At 31.5% G+C, this 26173-nt stretch overlaps 1 protein-coding gene across 4 annotated transcripts in view; it reads right to left on the bottom strand.

Moving 5' to 3' along the window:
• Positions 1 to 2310: 2310 nt before the first annotated feature.
• Positions 2311 to 26173, bottom strand: part of LOC134687318 (ras-related and estrogen-regulated growth inhibitor-like protein) — a 49331-nt gene continuing 25468 nt past the window's right edge. The window contains exons 1-4 of one of the 4 annotated variants that reach the window (XM_063547518.1): positions 20505 to 20818; positions 9494 to 9550; positions 3954 to 4027; positions 2311 to 3015 (exon numbers count right to left, since the gene is read on the bottom strand). In XM_063547518.1, coding sequence (XP_063403588.1) covers positions 2575 to 3015; positions 3954 to 4027; positions 9494 to 9550; positions 20505 to 20613 — 681 coding nt within the window. In that variant the 5' untranslated portion in view covers positions 20614 to 20818 and the 3' untranslated portion in view covers positions 2311 to 2574. Of the gene's footprint in view, positions 3016 to 3953; positions 4028 to 9493; positions 9551 to 14861; positions 15109 to 20504; positions 20819 to 26173 lie in introns of those variants that run through there. The other 3 variants (XM_063547516.1, XM_063547519.1, XM_063547515.1) reach the window with 3 other exon arrangements.

Raw genomic sequence — 26173 nt, forward strand, 5'->3', positions numbered from 1 at the left:
TTTCGGTGCAATCAAAAAGGATTTCAATTTTGATCATACCACATCTCCTATTCTACATTTATATAAAACATGATTCGTATCAGTAACATACAGAAAATATGTTCCAAAACTGTATTACTAACATATAGATGATATTTGTTTACTAGTATTTGGCTTTTTATTTTGATATTAATTCTTTGTTCACTTTGTTCGGTATTTTTTTTGCTTGCTTCTTATTTGAAGTTCAAATGACAGATTGTGAATATGTGAATATTTCACATAGCAAATCTTCGTGTTTCCTTTAAAAGTAAGTAGTTGTCCCATCTTTTAAAACGTGTAAACTACATAGGAACATAAATTGCTGACTACACAGCAAATAATTTATTCGACGTTGCAGGGGAACATTTTCATATCTAACAGTCGTAAATAAAGATGAAAGTATGCATGACATTGCTTACCAGCATTTCCATTTTTCATACTACACGTGTTAATGTTCTCCATTTAACTTGGCATGGTAAGATACTTTAGAATAAATTTATGTTTATTTGCTGAAAGGTTTATCAGGGCCACGTATTTTGCCGACAAATAGCTTCTAAAGAGTCATAAACTGCAGCATTGTTGAAGATATGCTGTCTTTTTAAGTAGGTCAGGGCAAAAATGAAAAAAATATCCTGTTTTTGAAATTTGCACTTGTGTTGTTTGAGATATCGATTCATGTATACGTAAAGATAAATTTTGGACGTTGGACATGATCACTTAATTAAACATGAACTTATTTTCTTGATTGACAAAAAATTGAAAACAACATGTTTAATAATTTCATGCGTCCGAAGCACTTTTCTGGGTTCACCTTCATCAGGAACGATCAAAGCCAAACATTTGAAAATCCAAAGATGTATAAGGACCGGAACCGTTGACGAGATTTATGTCAATAATACCAAAAATAAATAGCCAACTCCATCTAAAGCAAGCTTTGACTGAGGGAGTTGAAATCCTAGTTACTAAATAATTTCAAAATGAATAAAGGGACAATTTTAGTAAAGATTATTAAATCATGTCAGTAACGAAGTACTGACTACTGAGCTGATGATACCCTCAGGAACTGATAGTCCACCAACAGAGGTATCGACCTAGGGGTGTAAAAAACAAAACAAAAAAAACCCACGTTTTATAATTTCATGTGTCTGAAGCGCTTTTCTGGATTTACCTTCATCAGCTGGAACGCTGAAAGCCAAACATTTGAAATCCAAAGATGTATAAGTATCGATTATTTGTAACGTTAAGACGATTTAAAAAAAAAAATATCGGTTTCCCGTTGGAACCAATTGTACCAGTTTCTTGTTGAATTGTTCCTGTATTTTTTTAGGCTGCTTTTATACAGGAACTTAAAAAAACAGTTCACAATATCTTTTGATTTTACTTTCATCTAAAAAGATAATGTTCTTTCACTAGATAATTCGAAATTTGGTATTTTGTTGAACGCATCTTTCCCATCGTACTAAAGATAAAAGATACACACATACAGTTAAGTCTGCCTCATATCTTGACTTACATTTAGAAATAAATAATGAGAGTTTGTTGCAAACAAAACTTTAGGACAAGAGAGATGATTTCAGCATCATAATTGTAAACTTTTTGTTTCTTTGTAGCAACATTCCAACAGCTCCTGCATACTGAGTATATAACTCCCAATTGCTACGATATTCCCAGCGCGTGTATTTTCGATCAGGATTCCTTTGATAGAGGGTTGCTTTTGACAAGAAAGCTTTTAAATCAAGAGTTCCAAAATGGCGTAATTGAAATCATCCTTTGTAAATTGTACGGACGCCATCACGAGTTGTTGACCGTTACGGAAATCTCCATTTCATGGATGATATCGGATATGTTCCTCATGTCGTAACTACAATCCCGTTCTCTTTTAACGAATGTGACCTACCTGAGATCATCCCCAGTTTTTGGTGGTGTTCGTGTTGTTTAGTCTTTACCTTTTTTTATATTGTGTCTTGTGTACTAATATTTGTCTGTTTGTATTGTACGGCATGGCGTTGTCATTTTTCTTTTTTCGATTTACGAGTTTGAATGTGCCCCTGGTATTTTTGTTCATCTCTTAAACATCATACGAAGCTGACAACGCGATGGCAAAAAAAATATGTTACAAGCATTCATACCATAAAACACAACATAAATAACTAAAAACAACAACCTATATAACATTACTTGCAAATGATAGTTGCTAAAATAACATTATAATAGTGATCAAGTCAAAATTGAACTGAAATATAGAAATGCAGATACAACCGACAAGGGCCGTATGTATAACCAAACCAGGATAAACACCTAAATTAGCTCACACTGATAACGGAAATGAGTACTATTATGTTTATGTTATTTTCATGAACTTCATAAGCTACAGCTAGCAGATTATTCCAAATATGCTACTCTTGAGACAATAATTCGAATATCAATGTTTTTAGTTTAAGAACGAAAAACATGTTAGAGGGTTGCAGTTACATTTTGAGGTTTTCGTACAACTGCTGTAACACCTTTTATTTTAAGAGTAAATATAAAATACAAAATAAGTAATATATATCAGTTCTACATTGTAGAAGTCCGACTCCGCCATTTCATCTCAGCCAAATTCTTCAAAGATTGTCTAATTTGTAACTTAGCTAAAACGCTGGGATTATGCATTAGTTTATTTAGTTTTTCCCTCTTTTTATTGTTTAACTTAATCTCCCGAATTATCGTATTAAACGCATTAGATACGTCTGTATAACTATCACTTGCAGATGTGTCAAAAGACAAACAATTGTATTCGGCACAAAATCGAGTCGCTTCCGTGTCAGATACCTGTTTCCGGTGAATAAGATCGCTTTTATTTCCAATCACGGCAATTACTTTTTCTTCTCCTTTTTTGGCTAATATCCACTCCGCTATTTCACGTAATTTATCAAAACTTGATTTGTCAACCATTGAATACACTAGAATAACACCATCTGCCCACATAAGATATTCGTCTTTCATGCAAGCACCGTCCTGTGAAAGAAAATAAATTTGAATGTTACTAAAGTATTTATATAATGAAAAATCAATCGTAAATTATAACATGTATTTGGTTTGATTACAATTGACATTGGCACTTTTCAATAAATCATTAATCTGAAATATGTTTTTTTATTGCAGGTTGAATTTTTCGAATTTTAATTGCTGTTATTGAAATGAGTAAGTACCTGAACGTAGGATTTGTTTAGTGAATTCATAATATATTTTGCAAGATTAATTTAGTGTTTGGTACGCTTACAAGACGTCGATATACAAGTGGACTTCCCTGGAGGTCTCAATTTATGAAAAGCAATAGTGATAACATCAAAATCTCATTCAAATGTCGTACACAAAATCTAAGACCAGCAAATTTAATCAAACAAAAACGAACAAATATTGTATGTTTCATTCGTAGATTCCAAGTATGACGTTTTGAAATCATTAGAGTGTTAATATTGTAAAGAAACAGATCTGTAGTCTTTGTACATTTGTTTTTACTTTAAAACTCAGGAATCATACAGACCATTTCAGATTGCAATTTAATCTGTTGTAAACCGGAGGGTTTCGAGTTTATAAACAAGTGTAACCCCGCCACTCTTAACGTGTTTTTTCTAAAATCGGAAGCTTGAGCCTCAGTGGTTTGTGTTGGTGTTTTTCTGTCTATTATAGCTTCGTTTATTACTTTTAGAACAAATCAGTCCTTTGAATTTATCTGATGAATACTTTTAAAATTGTGTTCGTTTCAGGGCCGATAATAGCTTTCTATTTTTTTTCTAAAGCAGTGTATTGTTTTATTTTTGGCCACATACTAATCCTTGGTCTAAGATGGGTGTTTTTTCTTCATTGAAAATGTTCCCTTTACTTTTGTACGAAGGATTCAATAAAGCTTTTATTGTTTTGCATATAAGAAAATTAAACTAACAGCCCTTTACCTTCCATGCCGTGTCAAGTATGTGAATACTCAAGGGTTTACCATCAATCATAATTACATGTGAACAAAGTGATTCTGAAAAAGAGAAAGATCAAATTTTATATAAACCGATACACATTATATAGATGTATAATGTAAAGTGAGATGACAACATCCATATACAAGAAAGTGAAGTTAAAGAATAATGATAGCTTCTTTTCATCCTTTTTAAGAATATACAGTTTTATGTCAGCCTCACACGACTAAATGAACAAATCGGCAAGAAAAGTAAATATACAGGAGGTAACTCAGTTAAATAATTGGTTCGACCATATTATATTAAATTTACTTTTTATAAATATACAGGTTTACTATTTTTATTTTACTCAACATTTTTAGGAAAAGGTAAATTTGATTTTTCTTAATCTAGCAAATGGACGGTACTCTATAGCAATGCTGACTAATTTAAAGCATTACTTGACACTTGTTTTGAAATAACCACTCCCTTCTATTTTATACTTATCGTTATCGTAGAAGATGCCATAGTGCGTGTGGTGAATGGAATCTCTTTTATTTATATTTTTTCTTTATATCAAATATGTTACGAGAAAAGTTAATCATTCAATCATAACACAGAATGGCTTTCTAATTGCAATTCCAATTAGCATAATATTCTATCTGACATACAGGAATAGAATATCTCTTGTCTACAGAAATGTTTGAACCACCTAGTTATCATAACCATCACAAGATATGTGTCAGTTCGATTAAACAAAATGATGTCAACATGACAAAAGACTCAAGAGCGAATATATTGTGCGTCATTACATACAATATATTTGCAAATAGTGCATTTACAATCTACCTTTATCTACAAAACAAAATGCCTGTACCTAAACTGGTCCGCCATTCCCTCAAACCTCGCGCCGAAGGAAGTTATAAGGGAACACAACATTGGTCCAGGGGTCCAGTTAAGCCTATACCAAGCCGTCAGGAATATGACAGTTGTTAACCATTCGGTGGATGGGTTTATACTTTAATTTTGCCATTTGATTAGGGATTTTCCGTTTTGAATTCCGTGCAGTATTTTTGTGATTTCACTTTTTTTATACACATATAACGTCGCTAAAAGAACATTAAATAATTAACTTCTATCCGGAAATCTTTAAATAAAAAAACAACAGTTGTCCCATCTGAATATATATCGATAATGCATCAAATGTTATACATTTTTATAGCAAATACCGTTTCTTACGGAACCATTCTTTTATCACAAGTGCATAAAAACAGAATATGCTTATAACATCAACATATGTTTACATCAAATCAGATGAAAAAACAAAATCAAGCAGCAGAACAATAAATGGAAACGGCATTTTATAAATAAATAAATTTAAGTAACGGTGAATCAGAAATGGTTAATTACATCATTATGTAATAAATCGCACATGCATATGAACGGCATACATTTTTTCTGCCTATTTTATGTCTGGTAGGAAGTTGCATAGATAGTAGGTTTTTTTCTCAAGACAGTTTCATTTATATTTTGATTTCCACATCTTCTCATGACGGTTGCAGCTTATTCTAAATATTTGAACGATTGACCGGTTATTATGCAATGTAAAGAACGAATCAATTTAAAATGTTAATGTGCAAATGCCTCGTACACTCACCGTAACCAAAAATGTTTTTTTCTGATAATCTTGTACAATACCTTTTGATGTTGATGTAACTATGTCCTAAAACTATGAAAATGTCGTTATATAAATAACATTGTTTCGACACCCATTGCACACAAATCTTAATCAGTAAGGACAATTGATTGGATAACAGGGATGGATTGCCGCGCCTCTTTCAAACTGAAGTCCTATAAACTGACTTTATACTATATAGTATTCGAATTTGTTTAAAGAAATAACTGATATCTCATATTGATTCAATACCGTAATGCCGAAAAAACAAATTTGTTTCCCCGAATTCCGAACTGCTAGAAATATGTTCCCAAATTTCAATTTGTGTAACTCGAATAATTCAAGCCCTTTCCGTGTCCGATTTTCTCCACACGAGGGATGTAGCATTCGTAGATCAGCTGAATAATACGACTGAATTATTCGGGTAACAATTTGTGTAAATCCGACCGAATACACACAAAAGTTAAGGTCCGGCCCGTCTATGGGAAAAGGACTGTTGTAGATATCAGATTGATTTCCAGAAATAAAAATCATACAAAAATGTTTCACACAAATATTCGTCTTCAGACGTGTAAAGTTATACAACGGTTACTAGTTGGTCTGGATTGTTATAAAAAGAAGCGCATGCAATGCATAAAATATTTTATGTCGTGGGTCCGGGATGTGTTGAATTATAGGGATGCTTATGCGGCACAAAGATAAGATTAATTTACACAAATGAAATAAAGAATTACCACACAACTTAAATTTACTTAAAGATTGATTTGTTTTCCTGCGCCAGACAGTTGGCTCACGTTCTTAGAAGAGACCTGGTTGAAATGAATTTTAATGGGAACAAAAATTTTGAAAACACGTCGCAGTGGTTAGATTGAAACAAAAATAAGGCACCAAGGTCGAAAATAGTTCTAGCTCATAATGAAGAAAGTGTCAATCGTTTTTTAGCTTGGCGATTCGAATAGACAAATACAATACAACAGTACACAAAACGTAACATAAAGAACTAAAGACAGAGAAACACGAACTCCAACAAAGTGTATATATTTCATACAGGTACAGAACTATATGAAGCGTCATAACTTTTGCGGCGACGTCAATAACGTCGTCTTTTTTTTTTACACTCAAGATTCAAATTTAACAGGGTATAGCTTGAAAAGTAGCACGGTTGCGAAGGACTTTCTTTGCATCAATCGATTCCTCAGACATTTTGGAATCGTCTCATAAATTTAAAAAAAAATGGATTGACATATAAAATAGAGAATCTTGGAAATGTAGCAATCCCTGCCGAATTTGACGATTTTCCCGATATATCCTTTGTAAATTTGGTGTGACATGCAGTTAACTTCAACAGCTCGTATCTCAAAATCGAAAAAGGTTACCCCCTTTTTTTATTTTATTTTCCAATTTCTGTTTACAAGCAGAATCCACATGTAAAATTTAAAAAAAAATCCATGGTGTAGTTTAAAACGTTCACTTCGCCTTAAACTGAAATATCCAAAACCTTTTTTGTTTGTTTCCATGTTGTCTTTGTGCATCACGTACATGCAATCCTATACAGAGCATTAAAAACGTAATACTACTAATATTTTAAAATAATAAAAAATAACATAAGCTGTCTCATTTTTATACATATTTTCCCTCTCTCTCTATATATATAAGTTACAATTGGCCTTCAGAGCCTTCAGAGCCTTCAAGTATAAATATATATCAGAACCTTAATTGTTTGTTTCGACCTGACTATTCAAGATCTTTTAAACTGGATATTAGATGTTTCCAATGTTGGTCTGATACATTATTGTCCAATCGTACTCGGAAAAAACAACCAAGTTTGGGCGGAAATCCAAGTCATCCTATAAAAAAGAAGATCTGGAATGATTTCCAAGGAGACAACCCTCCACAAGAGACCAAAATACCACAGAAATTAAAACTATAATAATAGTCAGCTATGCAAGACCCTGAAATGACAATGTAAGACAATTCAAACGAAAATACTAACAGCCTAATTTATGTGAAAAAAATAACGAAAACAAAAATATGCAACACATAAACAAACGACAACCTCTGAATAACAGGCTCCTATCATAGCTAGTCAGTTAAGATCGGAGTCGACTGGACCTTCGCACGCGTGATATTTTAACGGAAACCGGAGTACTGACAAGATCACTGAAGATGAACTAATGAGACCACTCGGCCATCGAGGTCATTTGTTAATTTAGTATCCACCATATATCATTGTCATTACTTATATCTCCCTCCAAATATAAGACCTACAGTGTTGATCATAGTTGCACTGGTTGATACACTGCTAAATGGCGTTTCCAAATTAACAACGCCATAAACATAACATTAATTGTCAAAATCTCGTGGTAAATGATAACCACAGTTAATGTAAAAAATATATATTCTTCTATTACAAATGCATTATACGTCTATTAGATAAGTCAAATAACATTAGGTTTTATTTCAGAAACCTTTATTTAATCACTACAAATTAAACAAGTGTTAATGTTGCAAAATGATGTGAAAGCCTTCTGTGTATTGCGATCATCTTTGTGTAGCAGAGTCGATAAAATATGTTCTAAAAAAAGCCAGAATGGCTTACTAGGCAAACATTACGTTATTTTGAAAGTTGTTACTCTTACAAATGTATGAAAAAATAGTGTTTATTTTCTGACACAGCATGTAGATTATTCCATATGTATACGCTTTCATTTAAGTTAGTGCTTTCATCTAAATATTGAATGAAATACATATATTCAAATACTTGTATATTGAAAGTAGCAACACTTCTGTTAATGTACAGAAAAGTCATATATTTCAATTAATAACCGATTGATTGATTGCCGTTTCATTTTGTATTATCATGCATATTTCAGATCAGAACAAATTAAACAATAAAAAGTATAAGAAAATTACAAAACTTATTCTAAACGGAAAGTCCATAAGCAATTGCTAACCTATTAGCTCAAACAAAACAAACGAATGGATAACATCTGTCAAATCCCGAACTTGATACAGGCTTTTTCTTATGTAGAAAATGGTGGATTCAACCTTGTTTTATAGGTAGCTGAACCTCTCACTGGTACGACAGTAAAACATCAAAGTGTTATAACATTAACGGTACCAATTTTACACCTGATGCGCATTTCTACAATACATGTCTCTTCAGTGATGCTCGTGGTCAAAATATTTGAAAAACTTAAGTTTGATCCACACAGCGAATTAATCGAGATAAAGGATTAAAAAAAGGTCTGCAACAAGAAAAATGCACGTGCGGTCTCTTAAATAAATTTCAATGTTTTATCCTTTTTGTATAGGATCACGAGTGACATTGGACGTGGTTCGTATTTATAAACATATAGATCCAAACGACTAACGATAATTGCGTTATAAAAGATTCAGTGACCATAATCCATAATATTGAACTTAAGATTCTATGGTATTGACATCAATTCAAATTCGTATAAAGGTATGCACGGTGACCTATAGTTGTTAATGTGTGTGTCATTTTGGTCTTTTGTGGATAGTTGTGTCATTGGCAATCCTACCATATCTTCTTTTTTATATCTTTTAATGTCATGTTTGCTCTTCACAATTATGATTTGGAATAGATTTTATACACATCATATTAATTCAACCCTTAAGAATATTTTAGTAAGGCTTATAATTTATAGAAGAGTATTAATACAAATAAGTAAGACAAAAACAGTGGTACCCTGTCGTTTATGTCTGTTAAAATTTAAAAAGAACTTGTAACAGTTTTTTTCTATGAGTTTCAATTGATACATTGTAAATTTAGTTTAGTAGAACTCATATGCAGGTTTGTAGCATAACATAAAAATAAGTTGGTTTATGAATTATATCCTTTACTTACCGTGTTCAGTTTCATAATCACCAATAAATCTTTTCGTTAAGTATCGAACGGTAAGAGCTGCAAAATAAACAAAGAATACGATGGTTAATGAAACTTAAAGTGAATCAATTTACTGCGGGCTATGTTTAATTTTGATTTTTATGTGTTTGGGTTGACTATTCCTTTTCATATATTTACTACTCATGCTAATTTATTTTACCAGCCAGGATATTTACTATAAGTCACATACGAGAGATTCCCCAAAAGAACATGAGATCACCTCCAGTATAACACCTTAGTTTGTAATGCCCCCTTGATATCATCAGTAGCTTTCTCACTGACTGGAGAATGGAGAAAAATATTTAATCGATTAACAAATAATTCATACATATTCTGAGTAAAATGAACAAGATCTTTCAATAGGGTAAAAGGACTTTCTTTTCATTGATTTGAATAGCTATATATTTGGCTATCTCACTTAGATATTATCTTCACAATCTCAGAACTTAATACGAGACTACAATCAAATTCAAAAGAACGAACATTAGAAGTTAAAGCATACGAAAGAAAAATAACTTCAACAAACACATCGTTTCGTACATTAAGCGTGGTCATGTACACGGTGTCAGTGCGCTAACACACATGCAAATCGCTCGGCGATTACAGCTTGCAGTACTGATAAATGACCTGACCAAAAAACAATTGTTCGGCGGTCACGACACTGCGGACAATGCCCTCGATTACACAGATGTATCAGCAGCAGAAGTAACTAATGATAGCAAAATTTATCATATACAATGTGCTTTTAATGATAGATTGTTAACCACAAATGATTAAGACCGAATGTTGACCCTAGACGTCTTTTACAAGTATATAGTTTATTCTATGTGTCATCATGAATTTGACATATAGTCCACGTTTACCACGTCCTAAAAAATTAGTTAAAAGTATGATTTCACGAAGACTATTAAAATGTTTGTAAGTAGCAATATTTTCGGTATGACACTTATCATAAGTTTATTTGCAAAACATAATGGTCAACACGTACTATTTTTATAAATAGAAAAAAAACCCAGATGTGCTCAAACTTATATTTAAAAATAGCCAAGATTAATATCCGGGAAGATGTTCGGATGAAGAAAACAGAAACAGTTAACTGACTGCTGTGAGTGTACAATAATCTAAAAATATTGTTATCTTAATATTTTAATGATTTTGAGTCAGGGATGATACAGATATCCTAATTAACTTACACATTTACTAATATAATTACAAAAGATAAGTACAGGGTTGTATGTTTTGCAACATCTGGGATTTCAGTAATCAGTAATCAAGTTTCCTGTTTTGTTGTAAAAGTTGAATTTCATTAGTATATATATGTAGACATCCAACAGCGATCGTGTTGTTTGCTAAACTAACGAGCGTTAAAGAGAAGACGTATATGCATTCACCGATAAACTTTTCAACAGAAATGTGATTTGTATAATAGAGGGTTAGAAAGTTAGACAAAATAAAACAGAGCTGAATCAAGGCTAGGATATAAATAGCTAGTTGAGCTTATGGATTGCTAACTACAATTTTCTCATTGGCGACTACTCTAAATGTAGTCTTTTCGAAATACTTTATAAAAATGATTTTAAGAACACACCCTTGTTAGAAATGAAGAACAATTATTAAGATAATAATTTTTAGTCCAAATTACAATACAAAACAAAACAGCAACACATAGTATTTATTAATATACAATTGTCTAAACATATGTCTAGCATTTATATCCATACGAAAGAGATGAGCACGAAACTTGACGTATAATCCTGGTACTTTTGATAACTATTGAACACTGTTTTAAACTTTTTTTAGTTAGTTCATATAAAAAAAGTCGCAATAATTCCGAAACCAAATATAGGTTACGTTTTCTAGTAATTACTTAGTTATCTGTTTGGCTGTCCTTGTAATGGTATACAATTTTGTTTAAACTATTAGGTTCAAATTATTAAAATGGACAATGTTTATTTTGAATAAGAATTGGAATTGTATATGTCTAATAGCATGCGCTAGACGTAATCATTTTTTTCTTAACAACAACATATATCGTTTGTGAAATTCTGTACATTTCCTTCTCATCTTGAGATCATGGGTCTTCCTAAAATTAGAAGCAAATTAATTCTTAAATTCTATTAATTAATTCACGTGAAATACTTGTTACGTAGTATTGTCTATTTATTAGCTAAATTAGTTTAAGATACCGCAGCTGTTCTGTATCAAAAATAAAAGAAGAATAAATAAAGATATACAGAAAAGCTTTTGATCAACACATTTCTCTATGATTTTGCTAATATTTTCAGTATTTATTTGATAATCTTGATATTATTTATGTAAATTAGGAGAAAAGAAGATAACCAGTTATTCATGTGACGTTGATAAGCACGTTCAATAAATATATGACTCAAAGTCCTTGAAAGTGAATACTATGAGTGCATCAAAATTAAACTACCAGTTTTAACATGATAATATTCGTACGGAATGCACAATTGTACGCAAGAATCCAACAAACTGAACGTTTTTATGAATCCTATTTAAAAGCTTCTGAAATCAAAATGCATGTGAATTATTTATCATGGAAATCACTAGGCCAAATTATTGTCTTGTTATATGTTTAGGTAGAACAGAGTATTTGAAAGTAATTGTGCATAAAACGTGTTTTCACAAAAGATGTGAAAACATAATATACAAAACGTTTTAAAATTGAAAAAAAAAATCTTAGTGGATAAGCGAATTTTTCGTTGTATTTTTGGTGGAGAAAAGCTGAAAAAAAAACGGGAAATCGATCGCTTTGTAAAACCCCAATCAAGTTAGCATGTTGCTTGTTGTTTGAACAAGCTTTAATTTATCCTGAAATCATATTACATAATATTAAAATTTTATAAAACATGCTACATGAAGGAAAATTTTGAGGAGATATCTGAAATTTCAACCTCAATTTACTCAAAAAGAAGCGCATGATGGTATATATATTTTTTTATTACATACTGATGAAATAAGGTATAAAATAGCCTAAAAAAATTTCATCAAAATTTTAATACGGATTCCAAAGTGTACCGTATGCCCTTAAATTTGACCAGTTATATCAAGTTAAAATCTTAGATTAATATTTTATATTGGATTTATATACAATCAGAAGGTGGCCAGAGAAATTGTTTGAATTAAGTTAAAATTTTAACAGTTTAACATTTTTTTAATAGATGTAATGACAACATGCTCATCAATTAGCTGGGTTACATAATTTCATGACGGCTGTCAAAATTTTGGCAAATAAACATCCCTGTATAAAAAAGCAGGTGTATTTAATTCAAAACATGCATGTGCAGCTGAAAATGATTCATATTTTGCATGAATCTGGTTATTGATTACGATTATTTTTTGTGATCGTATTTACGGAGTGCATCATAAGCAAACGATCGATACGAAAACCAAAAAGAAACAAGATAACCTTTTTACTAAATTTACCATCTTGTTTTTTATAGTTTTTCTTATAAACAATTATATATTATATGAAATAAATATAAGTAATGGATAACTTAATAGCTATACAATATCGCATGCAAACTTATCTCCCTTGTGATTTCTTTGAAAGGGAGGTATATTTTTTGTTTGTTTAAAATGTAGAAGGATTTTCAAGAACCAAATACTTACTAAACTTGGCTTTTAATTTGTTAAAAATAGGAGACGTATCATATATATTCGAGCCTGCTGGAGTATAAGTACCTGTCAAACTGGTAATGGTTTTTTGACGGTGAAAATATTCCTAAAAGTAAGATTTATTTAGGTTCCATGTACGTGATCATCGAGAAAACTACAAAGTTTCTGAAAATAAACAAGACACAACACAAAAAAATAAAGCCTAAGCAACACGAACCCAGCCAAAAAGCTGGGGGTGATCACAGGTGCTCCAAAAAGGCGATTAAGGTTACAATTCAACGATCAGCTACTATACAACGTTCGGCCTTTGAAATCAACATAAACAATTGGGCATAGCAAACTATAGAAGTATTTCTATATAACTAAACATGGAATAATCCAAATTAGAAAACATTGCCTCGATTTTCTGTTCAAACCAACAAATAAAAACAATAATTAGAATATACAATAACAGAAAACACCACTGTATTACACGTGTTTGGCTTTACTTCTCAATTGCAGCCAACAAAATGGAAAATGCTATTTCAAATGACAGAATTAGAAATGCTGAACTCATGCAATGCCTAGTTTTTATTATAAACAAGTAAAGTATACAGCGTCTTTTCATGAATTCGGGATTTCATTATAATAATATTTACATTAAACGAATAGTTTTGTATAAGCGGAATAACAATGTCGAAGGATTTTGAAATGTGAATGAAATTTCGTTGTTGCGATACAACCCATTAACGGTACAAGACCTTAAAGATAGTACGCCAGACTCACGTTTAATCGTCATGTATAAAATATTCATCTATAGACTGAAACAGTGTCTTGAAAACTAAAAAAAATTGTTCATAACCCGGGAAAAATGGGTTTAACTTTGTATTATTCAATTTATTATTTTTCTATTATTTATTGGGTCGACTCCGTGTATGTATTGGTATAACCAACAGCTAGTTATCAGTCAACAAGATGCACTTAATCCTCTTTACATGTTAGTATTTTGTTTTAGTTTAAATTTTATTATTGATATACTGCTGTTAAATAAGTTGTATTAAAGTTTGAATCCTGTTTGATAACAGTTAATCACATATGTCTCTCTGTGCTCTGCTAAGAGTTTTCATTAAGTTATTTGTAATTGAATTCAAAACACTGGTATTATGTAAAATGTTATCAAGATTTTACAATTCTATATTTTATAGTTTAATCCATTCTTTGTAGAATTGATTAGTTCACGTATCGTTGTAAATATAACGGAATTGACGAGACTGTCATAACAAGTGAGAGGTTAAGCGCTATAAAACGAGATTCAACCTTCCAATTTCTACATTTGAAAATGTCTTTTCTAAGTAAGGAATACGACAGTCGTTGTCCTTTCGTTTTTGATGTGATTTGTCATTTGATTTTGCCATGTGATTAGGGGCATTTCGTTTTTTATTTTCCATGTAGTTCAATGTTTTTGTGATTTTAATATTTTTGTATGTTTGTAGAAAGAGTTAAAGTCTAGGTTGATGCTTATGCCTAGATTGTCTCTGTCTTGTTCGATTGATTTAGGTCCAGAATTGACTGATCATTTAAGAGTCAGAATCGACTTATTATTAAAGAGTATACCGAACGGATAAAAACACGTTTTTCTAAAATGTGTCATACATTTATATTTAAGATAAATATATATCACGATTTCTTTTTAATAATTGAAATTTCCTACCTGACTTTCCGACACCTTGTATTCCAAGAATAAGAATATTTACATCCTTATGACTGTGTTTTTGAATTTTTTCCTCAGTTGCAGGTTTTGGATCTTTATGAAACGGCATATCAGGATTTTTTTTGAATTTTTCCTATGCGTTATGAATATAAACACAATAAGTATCCGTAACTGAACTACATGAAATTATAAACAAGTAAAATACATTGCGTCATGTCATGTATGAGCTCTGCTAATTTGTTGGAATAAATGACTAGCTGTTGTTCAATCAATTTGGTGGCTGTACAAACAGAACTAATTATAACAGTAACAATATTATATTAGTAGATCGCAAAGGCTGTATTTTATGCACATGCTTACATTACACAGACGCATTACATATATACTAAACGTTTTCCTGAACCTCAAGATCTCAATATCTCTAATTATACAACTGTTTTCTTGAGGATTGAAATATATGCTAGGTTTATATATATGATCTTCTCTTATTAATTATTGTGACACTGATACCTTTCAATCATTCCCGTTACGAAATCATATCTTTGTATAAATAAACAAAATATTCACTAAAGTGTTTCCTCCTTACTACTTTCTTATTGTATTTATCAATAATATTACTAATGAAATGTAATTATATTCCTTTTAACATTTGTTCCAACTTATTACAACTTCGGTTGAAGCAAACAAATGCTTCATGTTTATGAGAAGATTGGGATCAATTGTACAACTATAAAGTACATGAAGTTTCTTAACATCAATAACTTTTTCAAAACTTCTTCTAACCAATTGCTCTACTTAAACAGAAACGCTCTGTGGGCATTTTCCATAGAAGCTTCCAATAAAGATAAAAGCATATGATAGATCAATTAAAAAGTATATAAAGTAAAATATCACAAGAACAATGTACATAAATATACCTATAAATAAGAAATTTATTAAACTCTGCATGAACCTTAGTTTTCTCTGGTCTTTATATTTGTTATAGTTGTTTCCTACTTTTTTTTTGAATATTTCAGTACGTAAACCGTTAAAATAATCACAATTTTCTGTTGAATCATTGGTTCGTTAATGATATTAACAGAAACAGTACGTATAACATCCAATGTTATAAATGTTAAAGAAAGAAACATACATGTTTCGGATCTTATACATTCTTAGATTTTAATAAAACAATTTTGAGCTTCATCGATGAAAGTACTTAGTTGTTTTTTGTTGTTGAGATAAACAAATACCCAGCGAAGTACTCACTATGTTTTTGTTAGATGTATTTCTATTTGTATCCATCTGATGAGTTAAAGCATTTTTCAATTGATTTTATAGTTCGTTCTTATGTTGTACTTTTATACCACCGTCCCAGGTAAGAGGAGGGCTGGGATCCTGCTAACATGTTTAACCCCGCCATATTCTGTAAGTATGTGTCTGTCCCAAGTCAAAAGCCTGTATTTCAGGGGTTGTCGTTTGTTGATGCTCACTATACGGTATGGGCTTTGCTCATTGTTGAAGATCTTACGGTTACCTATAGTTGTTAATGTCTGTGTCATTTTAGTCTTATGTGGACAGTTGTCTCATTGGCAATCCTACCGCATCTTCTTTTTTTTTTTTATATTAACAGTAGAATTAACTCATGATCATTTTTTTTATCATACACAATGTGCTTTTATTGTTTGACTGTTAACTTACAATTGTTGAAGACCGAATGTCGACACATATACTTCTTTTACAAGTATATATTTTTTTTATGTGTCTTCTTAAATTTGACTTATAATCCACTTTCAGAACGTTCTCATAAATTAGTAAAAAAATATTATTTTATGAAGACTGTCAAAATGTTTGAAATTTACGATATTTTCGTTATAACAATTTTCATTAGTTTATTAGCAAAAAAAATGGTCAAAAAGTACTATTTTTATAAATAGAAAAACAGATGTGAGTATAATAATATTTAGAAAAAATCAGAATTAATAACCGGGAAGATGTTCGTATAAAGAAAACAGAAACAGTTAACTTGATGCCGTGAGTATACAGTAATCTAGAAATATCGTAATATTTTAATGATTTGTATCAGGGATGTTACATATATCCTAAGTAACAAACACATGTATTAGTATAATTACTAAACAGAAGTAAAGGGGTGTATGTTTTGCAACATCTGGGATTTAAGTAATCAAGTTTCCTGTTTTGTTGTAAAAGCTGGATTTAAGTAGCTACAATTTATTTAGACCTCCAACAGCGATCGTGGTGTTTGTTGAAATAAGAGAAGACTTATATGCATTCACCGATAACGGTTCAACAGAAAGTTCGGAAATGTAATTTGTGTAATAGCATTACCATAAGGGTAGGAAAGTAAGAAAAAATAGAAAAGAGCTAAACCAAAACCTACGCAATTTCCGCACTACATGTAGCCGTTTTTGAGATACAGACTTTTATTAAGACAGGATTATGAAGTCCAGAAAATAATGGTTCTCGTTACTTTTCTTATATAATGTATCCATATTTTGACTGTTCTATTAATTGTGTCTGTTTAGTTAACGCATCAATGTAAATATAACGGAATTTAAATAGACTGTCATCAAAGTGAGAGGGTTAGTGCTATAAAACCAGGTTTAGTTCATCAGTTTCTACATTTGATGATGCCTGTACCAAGTCAGGAGTATGTCAATTCTTGTCCATTCTTTTTTGATGCGTTTAGTTATTTGTTTTTGCCATGTGATTATGGACTTTCCGAATTGATTCTCTTCTAAGTTCAGTACTTTTGTGATTTTACTTTTTTTATATCGTTATTAATTTCTTAATTCCCTTGTCTATCAATTCCGCACTTACATAGATGGGAGTTTCTCACTGAGGTGAAGACCTTTTGACCTTTGGATGTTGTCTACTTTATGGTCGGGTTGTTGTCTCATTGTCACCTTCCCAATTTCCAGTTTTTATTTTATTACGCTCCGCATCTCAGTGTGAAAAGACGTCTCTAAATATCATATGTTATTATTACGAGATGACTACGACGAGTGTATGGTTTGTTTTTAAAATCTTGTAGACAATATTTTTACGTCTAAGTGTTTCAACGCCGGACACGAGACTAATATATGCTTTAAAATGAATAAATCAAATGCCATATTAGGCATATTCAAACTCGCACTTGGTTGCTATACCTTACAAATTATTCTCAATTACAATAGCTGGTTTTGTTTTATTTGTGTACTCAACTGTGTGATATATTGCATGGTTTTCATTATTAACAAATAAATTAAAAATCCTTTATTGTTTGAAGCTATCTTTCAAGGACAACAATTTCAAAATGTATATGTCTATTTACAGATTTTTTTTTAAGTAAGTGTTGTTCCGTTTGCAAATGTTACTAGAGAACATCAATGCCTCTTACATTGTTTGTTTATATTAGTTTCTTTTAAAACTAACCAATCTACAAACCAAATATCAAAATAAAGAGGACAGACGGCAACCCAAGTACACAAAAACCAAAAGAACTCATAGCAACAACACAGAATCATTTACAGTTGTCGAATCATATGTCTACCATTTTAATACATACGGAAGAAAAGAGAACTGACTCCTGTATGTTTTTACGTTCACCTTTTAAAAAAAAAAGTGTCGCCATAATTTTTAAACCTAAAATAGATTACCTTGTCGATTAATTGCTTTATGCAGCTAACAAATCTTGTTGAAACAAAAAGTTATGAAGATGGAAAATGTTTATTTTCAATACTGATTGACATAGCGTTTGTCTAATAGCTGGGCTAATAGTACCAAAAATACTGTTTTCTTAACAACAAAATATATCGTTAAAACGTTGTGAAATGCTGTACATTTTCTTTTTATCTTGAGATCATGGATCATCCTTGAATTAGAAGCAAATTAGTTCTTAAATTCTATTAATTAATGCACATGAAAGATTTGTTACGTAATATTGTCTGCTTATTAGTTAATTTAGTTTAAGATGCCGCATCTGTTTTTGTCAAAAATAAAAGTAGGATAAACAAAAGTATACAGAATCGCTTTTGATCAAACACATTTCTCTATGATTTTGCTAATAATTTCCACATTCAATTCATAGTGATAAGATTTTATGTTAATTAGGGGAAACCAGTAATAACGTTATTGATTTGACATTGATAATTAAAGGCAACAGTAGTATATTGCTGTTCAAAACTAAAATCTTAAATTAAAATCTGACATGATGTAATATGTTTAACACATTACCTTCTGCTATCTATGTGCACTTGTGTAGTTTATATGTTGTATGCCTATAGTTGTTATGACTTTGGTAAATACAGATATATATATAAAACTCGTAAATCCATGGACATAAAACAAAATCGGGGTAACAAAATATTAAAACAAGCTGATAAGCAAGTTCAATAAATAAATACCTCAAAGACCTTAATGAATAAATATTACGAGTGCTACCCAATAAGACTAACACTTTTTGTCATGTTAATATTTCTGTTAAACGCACAATTGTATGAAACAAGTGTGTTTCACTAAACAATTCAAAATTTGGTGACTATGTGGATCGCATCTATCCCATCGAATTGGAGATAAAGTATACTACAGATACAGTTAAGTCGGCTTATCTTGACTTACATCTAGAAATTGACAATGAGGGTCGGTTGAAGAAAAAACTTTACGACAAAAGAGATGATTTCAGCTTTCCAATTGTGAACTTTCCATTTCTAAGTAGCAACATTCCAGCAGCACCTGCATACGGGGTATATATCTCCCAATTGATACGATATTCCCGTGCTTGCATTTCCTATCATGATTTTCTTGATAGAGGGTTACTGCTCACAAGGAAGCTATTAAACCAAGAGTTCCAAATGGTGAAGTTGAAATCATCCCTTCGTAAATTTTACGGACGCCATCACGAGTTGGTTGATCGTTATGGAATAACCGTTTCACAAATGATATCGGATATGTTCCTTACGTCGTAACTACAATCCCCTTCCCTTTCATGAATTTGACCTACCGAATAAGACTATTTACCGGATTTGTAATCACATAAGCAACACGACGGGTGCCGCATGTGGAGCAGGATCTGCTTACCCTTCCGGAGCACCTGAGATCACTCCTAGTTTTTGGTTGGGTTCGTGTTGTTTATTCTTTAGTTTTCTATGTTGTGTCATGTGTACTATTGTTTTTCTGTTTGTCTCTTTCATTTTTAGCCATGGCGTTGTCAGTTTGTTTGACTGTCCCTTTGGTATCTTTCGTCCCTCTTGTATATATACAAGGAAATATTTTTTCAAATTTTTATTTACAGCGGACGTACCATTTCCTAGCTACGATAATATGTAAGTTTAAATTAACATTTATTGTTTATAGCAAACAAACAAAGAACTACATGCACATATACGTTAACGCACTGGTGTCTTCCTCAATCTTGGATTATGAAGAAGCAGATAACGTTTGTCTTTAATAGAGGGGACAAGGGAAGTGTCCAAATACCAGCAAAACAGAAAATTGATTTGGCTTATAACAGATGCTTATATTATCTGTGTCTTGTTCGATATTTTGGATCCACAATCGACTTATGAAAGAGTATACCGAATTGCTAAAACACTTTCTAAGGTATACATTTATATTTGATATAAAGATCTATCACGAAAACTTTGAAAAATTGAAATTCCCTACCTGACTTTCCGACACCTTGTATTCCAAGAATGAGAATATTAACATCCTTATGACTGTGTTTTTGAATTTTTTCCTCAGTTGCAGGTTTTGGATCTTTATGAAACGGCATATCACAATTTGTTTTTGAATTATTCCTATGCGTTATCAATATAACACAATAAGTATTCGTAACTGAATTACAAGAAATTATAGACAAGTAAATTACATTGCGTCATCTCATGTATCGAACTCTGCTAAATTGCTGGAATAAATGACTAGCTGTTGTTTAATCAATTTGGTGGCTGTACAAACAGAACGGTTGATGTATCTTATTATAACAGTAACAATATTATATTAGTAGATCGCAAAGGCTGTATGTTATGCACATGTGAACATTACACAGACGCATTACATATATACTAAACGTTTTCCTCAACCTCAAGATCTTAAGATCTCTAATTAGACAACTGTTTTCTTGAGGATAGAAAGGTATGATAGGTTTATATATATGATCTTCTCTTGTTAATTATTGTGAAACTGATACCTTTCAATCATTCCCATTACGAAAAAATATCTATGTATAAATAAACAAAATATTTACTAAAGTGTTTCTTCCCTCACATATTTCTTATTAATTAATTCATACAATTATTAATGAAATGTAATAATATTCCGTTTGAAATTTATTCCAACTAATTGCTACTACGGTAGAAGCAAAGAGTTACTTCGTGTGTTAGAGTAGTTTTGGATCAATTATACAACTATAAAGTATATGAAGTTTCTTAACATCAATAACTTTTTCACATGCGTAATTCTAACTGCTTCTTCTAACCAATTGCGCTACTTAAACAGAAACGCTCTGTTGGCATTTTCCATTGAAGCTTCTAATAAAGATAACAGCATATGATAGATCAATTAAAAAGGTTATAAAATAAAATATCACAAGAACAACGAACATAAATGTACTGATAGATAAGACATAAATTAAACTCTGCATGAACCTTAGTTTTCTCTCGTCTTATACCTATTATAAGTTGTTTACTCCTTTTTGCGAATGTTTTAATACGAAATCACTTGATCTACTTACCCTTCCGGAGCACCTGAGATCACCCCTAGTTTTTGGTGGGGTTCGTGTTGTTTATTCTTTAGTTTTCTATGTTGTGTCATGTGTACTTTTGTTTTTCTGTTTGTCTTTTTCATTTTTAGTCATGGCGTTGTCAGTTTGTTTTAGATTTATGAGTTTGACTGTCCCTTTGGAATCTTTCGTCCCTCTTTTTTTAAACGATCACAACTTCCTGCGGTTTCGTTGTCGCGTTACTCATATTCATACAAAACAATATATACTTATTGAATCTAATTTTATAAATCTTAAACGATAAAACATACTGTTAGCTCTTCAACCATGTCGGTTCTTTTACATCCTTTGGATTTTGAAATTCAGCTTGGAGCATGTCGGATGATAGTAAATGGTAGATCTTGGAAAACACTCCGGATGCATAACATTTATACACTATTTTCAATTTGTTAAGTACATGCATTACAATTTTTTCTTATTCTTTGTACCTATAAAATACTTTCATCTATCTTTCATCTATTTTCTCAATTTGTGCAAACTATATTTGTATAGTTTTTGTATTGTCTTATGTGGTTGAGATACACATGTGGGTACAACAATTAAAAGATACAAAAACTAATTTAAAAGACAATAAACAAGTTTTGAACATACGTATTTAAAGAATTACAGTAACAGAACAGAAAAGTCAACTTTAATAGCACAAAGTTGTTACCGTTTATCCTTAACAATGGAATAAAAATTGGGATTTTCGTCCATAATGTATTAGAATTTTTAATGATTGCAATAGGGGGATTTCCATTATCAATGGTTATCTTGACATGAATATCTATAATGTGGTCAATTTTATAAATTTCCTGTTTACAAAACTTTGAATTTTTCGAAAAACTAAGGATTTTCTTATCCCAGGCATAGATAACCTTAGCCGTATTTGGCACAACTTTTTGGAATTTTGGATCCTCAATGCTCTTCAACTTTGTACTTGTTTGGTTTTATAAATAGTTTGATTTGAGCGTCACTGATGAGTCTTGTGTAGACGAAACGCGCGTCTGGCGTACTAAATTATATTCCTCGTACCTTTGAAAACTATTAACAACACTGGGTCGATGCCACTGCTGGTGGACGTTTCGCTCCGAGGGTATCACCAGCCAAGTAGTCAACACTTCGGTGTTGACATGAATATCAATAATGTGGTCAATTTTATAAATTTCCTGTTTACAAAACTTTGAATTTTTCGAAAAACTAAGGATTTTCTTATCCCAGGCATAGATTACCTTAGCCGTATTTGGCACAACTTTTTGGAATTTTGGATCCTCAATGCTCTTCAACTTTGTACTTGTTTGGTTTTATAAATATTTTGATTTGAGCGTCACTGATGAGTCTTGTGTAGACGAAACGCCCGTCTGGCGTACTAAATTATATTCCTCGTACCTTTGAAAACTATTAACAACACTGGGTCGATGCCACTGCTGGTGGACGTTTCGCTCCGAGGGTATCACCAGCCAAGTAGTCAACACTTCGGTGTTGACATGAATATCAATAATGTGGTCAATTTTATAAATTTCCTGTTTACAAAACTTTGAATTTTTCGAAAAACTAAGGATTTTCTTATCCCAGGCATAGATTACCTTAGCCGTATTTGGCACAACTTTTTGGAATTTTGTATCTTCAATGCTCTTCAACTTTGTACTTGTTTGGTTTTATAAATATTTTGATTTGAGCGTCACTGATGAGTCTTGTGTAGACGAAACGCGCGTCTGGCGTACTAAATTATATTCCTCGTACCTTTGATAACTATTAACACCACTGGGTCGATGCCACTGCTGGTGGACGTTTCGTCCCCGAGGGTATCACCAGCCCAGTAGTCAACACTTCGGTGTTGACATGAATATCAATAATGTGGTCAATTTTATAAATTTCCTGTTTACAAAACTTTGAATTTTTCGAAAAACTAAGGATTTTCTTATCCCAGGCATTAATTACCTTAGCCGTATTTGGCACAACTTTTTGGAATTTTGGATCCTCAATGCTCTTCAACTTTGTACTTGTTTGGTTTTATAAATATTTTGATTTGAGCGTCACTGATGAGTCTTGTGTAGACGAAACGCGCGTCTGGCGTACTAAATTATATTCCTCGTACCTTTGATAACTATTATCTTTCGTTGAAAGGAAATAAGCCACAAAAAATATCAAACATTTTTTTTCCTTTGTCAAAAGTATATGTAAGGATTGGAATTTTCAACAATGCATACAAATCATTTAATATACAATTTATATATGTATTGAAAAACAGCGATATCAATACACTCGAATTAATCATAATTACAATGGATTGATTTAAACACCCGAAAACAGTGTTTGATTTTTTTTTCACTTCAAAGGCACTTGTTTAGATATAGCTTTTATATGCACAAATCGTTGATATACAATGTATGTTAATTTGTGTTACTATGTCTTTTGATCGAGTTAAGACATTCAAATTGATATTTTTTAGTGTGTCTTTCTATGTTTGATGTTACACTATTGTTATAGATAAGGGTGAAGATAAGGTACCATATGAACGTTTTAACCCGCTTCAATTGTTGTACCTGTCCTAAGTCAGGATTTTTATGTTTCATAGTTGTCGTTTTTTATGTGGTTCATGAGGGTTTCTCGTTTCTTATAAAGATTTGACTGTTGATTTTCTCCTTTGAATGGTTTTACACTAGAATGTTTTTAGCTTGATGGCATGCTGTTCAGCTTGAGCCGAGTCTCCATTTTGAAGACCGTTCCATGATCTATAAAGATTTACTTTATAAATGGTGACATGCGTGGAGAGTTGTTTTATTGGAACTCATACCACATCTTCCTATTTCATATATAATGAAGGATTGGTAAAGAAATTAGTATATTTGAATTTCATAACTAATTTATGTTTTCAATATTTCTCTCGCTAAAACTTAAATATACATGTCAATATGCGTTTTACTCTTCGACTTGACTATTTATTTGACTATATATTATTCTTTGCAACAGGTTAGTTTTATGTATTAATTTATGTTACAATATTTCGGCAAATTGAAACACACGTTCTTGATAATAAAAGGTATGAATGGCAGGTGAAGGGCTTATCAATGTACGATCAGTTTGCTTGCTAGACAAAAAGAATGGCTGGTTAATCTAATTATAGCAGCAACAGTATTATATAAGATAAAAGAAGTAAACAAAGGTTTAAGGTTGTATATAATTGAGGTAATTACGTAACAAAACACGTATTACTTGTTTAATCAATCGTTTTTTAAATATCAGTCGAATAAAATAAATGATACGCTTTATTCTATATTTTTACCTGTTGAATATTGTAACACAAAGCGGAATATCGTTCAATTAAATTAATTCTCACATCATCAGAGAAAAAAATTGTATATCCATTTAGTTGAGTAATAATAGCAATGTACAACAGTGCATAAGTAATTATATAATGTTTTCAGATTCAATTATTCGAAATTATTGCATATGCATTTCAGTTGACTCACTCAACTGTTTGCAAAATACTTTAGGGGCCAGCTGAAGGACGCCTCCGGGTGCGGGAATTTCTCGCTACATTGAAGATCTGTTGGTGACCTTCTGCTGTTGTTTTTTTTAGTTGGTCGGGTTGTTGTCTCTTTGACACATTCCCCATTTCCATTCTCAATTGTATTAATTGCTGAAGTAGAATTACTATAATTTATTTATACGTATAAGTATAATATGACATAGCAACCTGCTATACGGCACATACGAAAAAAACATTAAAAGAACATAAGATCACCTCCAGTATAAAACCTTAGTTTTAAATGCCCCTTTGCCATCGTTCAAAGCTTTCTTACTAACTGGAAAATGAAAAAAAAAATGAAATTGAATTAATCAATTAACAATTTTTTCATATACAAATTCAGAGAATAATGAACAAGATCTTTCAATACGGTACATGGATTTTCTTCTTTTCATTGATTTGAATTCATTGGTAAACAGCTATCGCCCTTAATATTATCTTCACAATCACAGAACGTTTTATGAGACTACAATGAAACATAGTAATACGATTATTAGAAGTTTAAGAATAAGAAAGATAAGAACTAAAACAAATTAATCGTTTATTACATTAATCATAGATGATGAACACTGTGTCAGTGCGCTAACACACACGGAAATATCTCGGCTATAACAACTGAGGTAATGAAGATGACCTTAACAAAAATATTTTGTTCGGCGGTCACGACACTGCGGACAATGCCCTCGATTACAAAGATGCATCAGCAGTAAAATTCACTCATGATTGACAAAAATAGCATATACAATCTGCTTTTATTGATTGATTGTTAACCACTAATTGTTGCAGGGGAATTTGCTTGTTGTTGAAGACCGTTTGTTTACCCTTACATGTCTTTTACTTATATATAGTTTCAATGTGTCTTAATAAATTTGACGTATTATTCACGTCCATCTACTTTGACCCTACATTCGTTAAGACTATTATGCTATCATAGTCGAATTTAATTCTGAAATAGAATCAATAATCCATGACGCAGTCGCTAATAGAGTTGTATATATATACTATTATAAGTACGTCTGAGCAAATGACAACTCTACAACAGAT

This window comes from Mytilus trossulus, chromosome 10, assembly GCF_036588685.1.
Source record: "Mytilus trossulus isolate FHL-02 chromosome 10, PNRI_Mtr1.1.1.hap1, whole genome shotgun sequence".
Taxonomy (NCBI): domain Eukaryota; kingdom Metazoa; phylum Mollusca; class Bivalvia; order Mytilida; family Mytilidae; genus Mytilus; species Mytilus trossulus.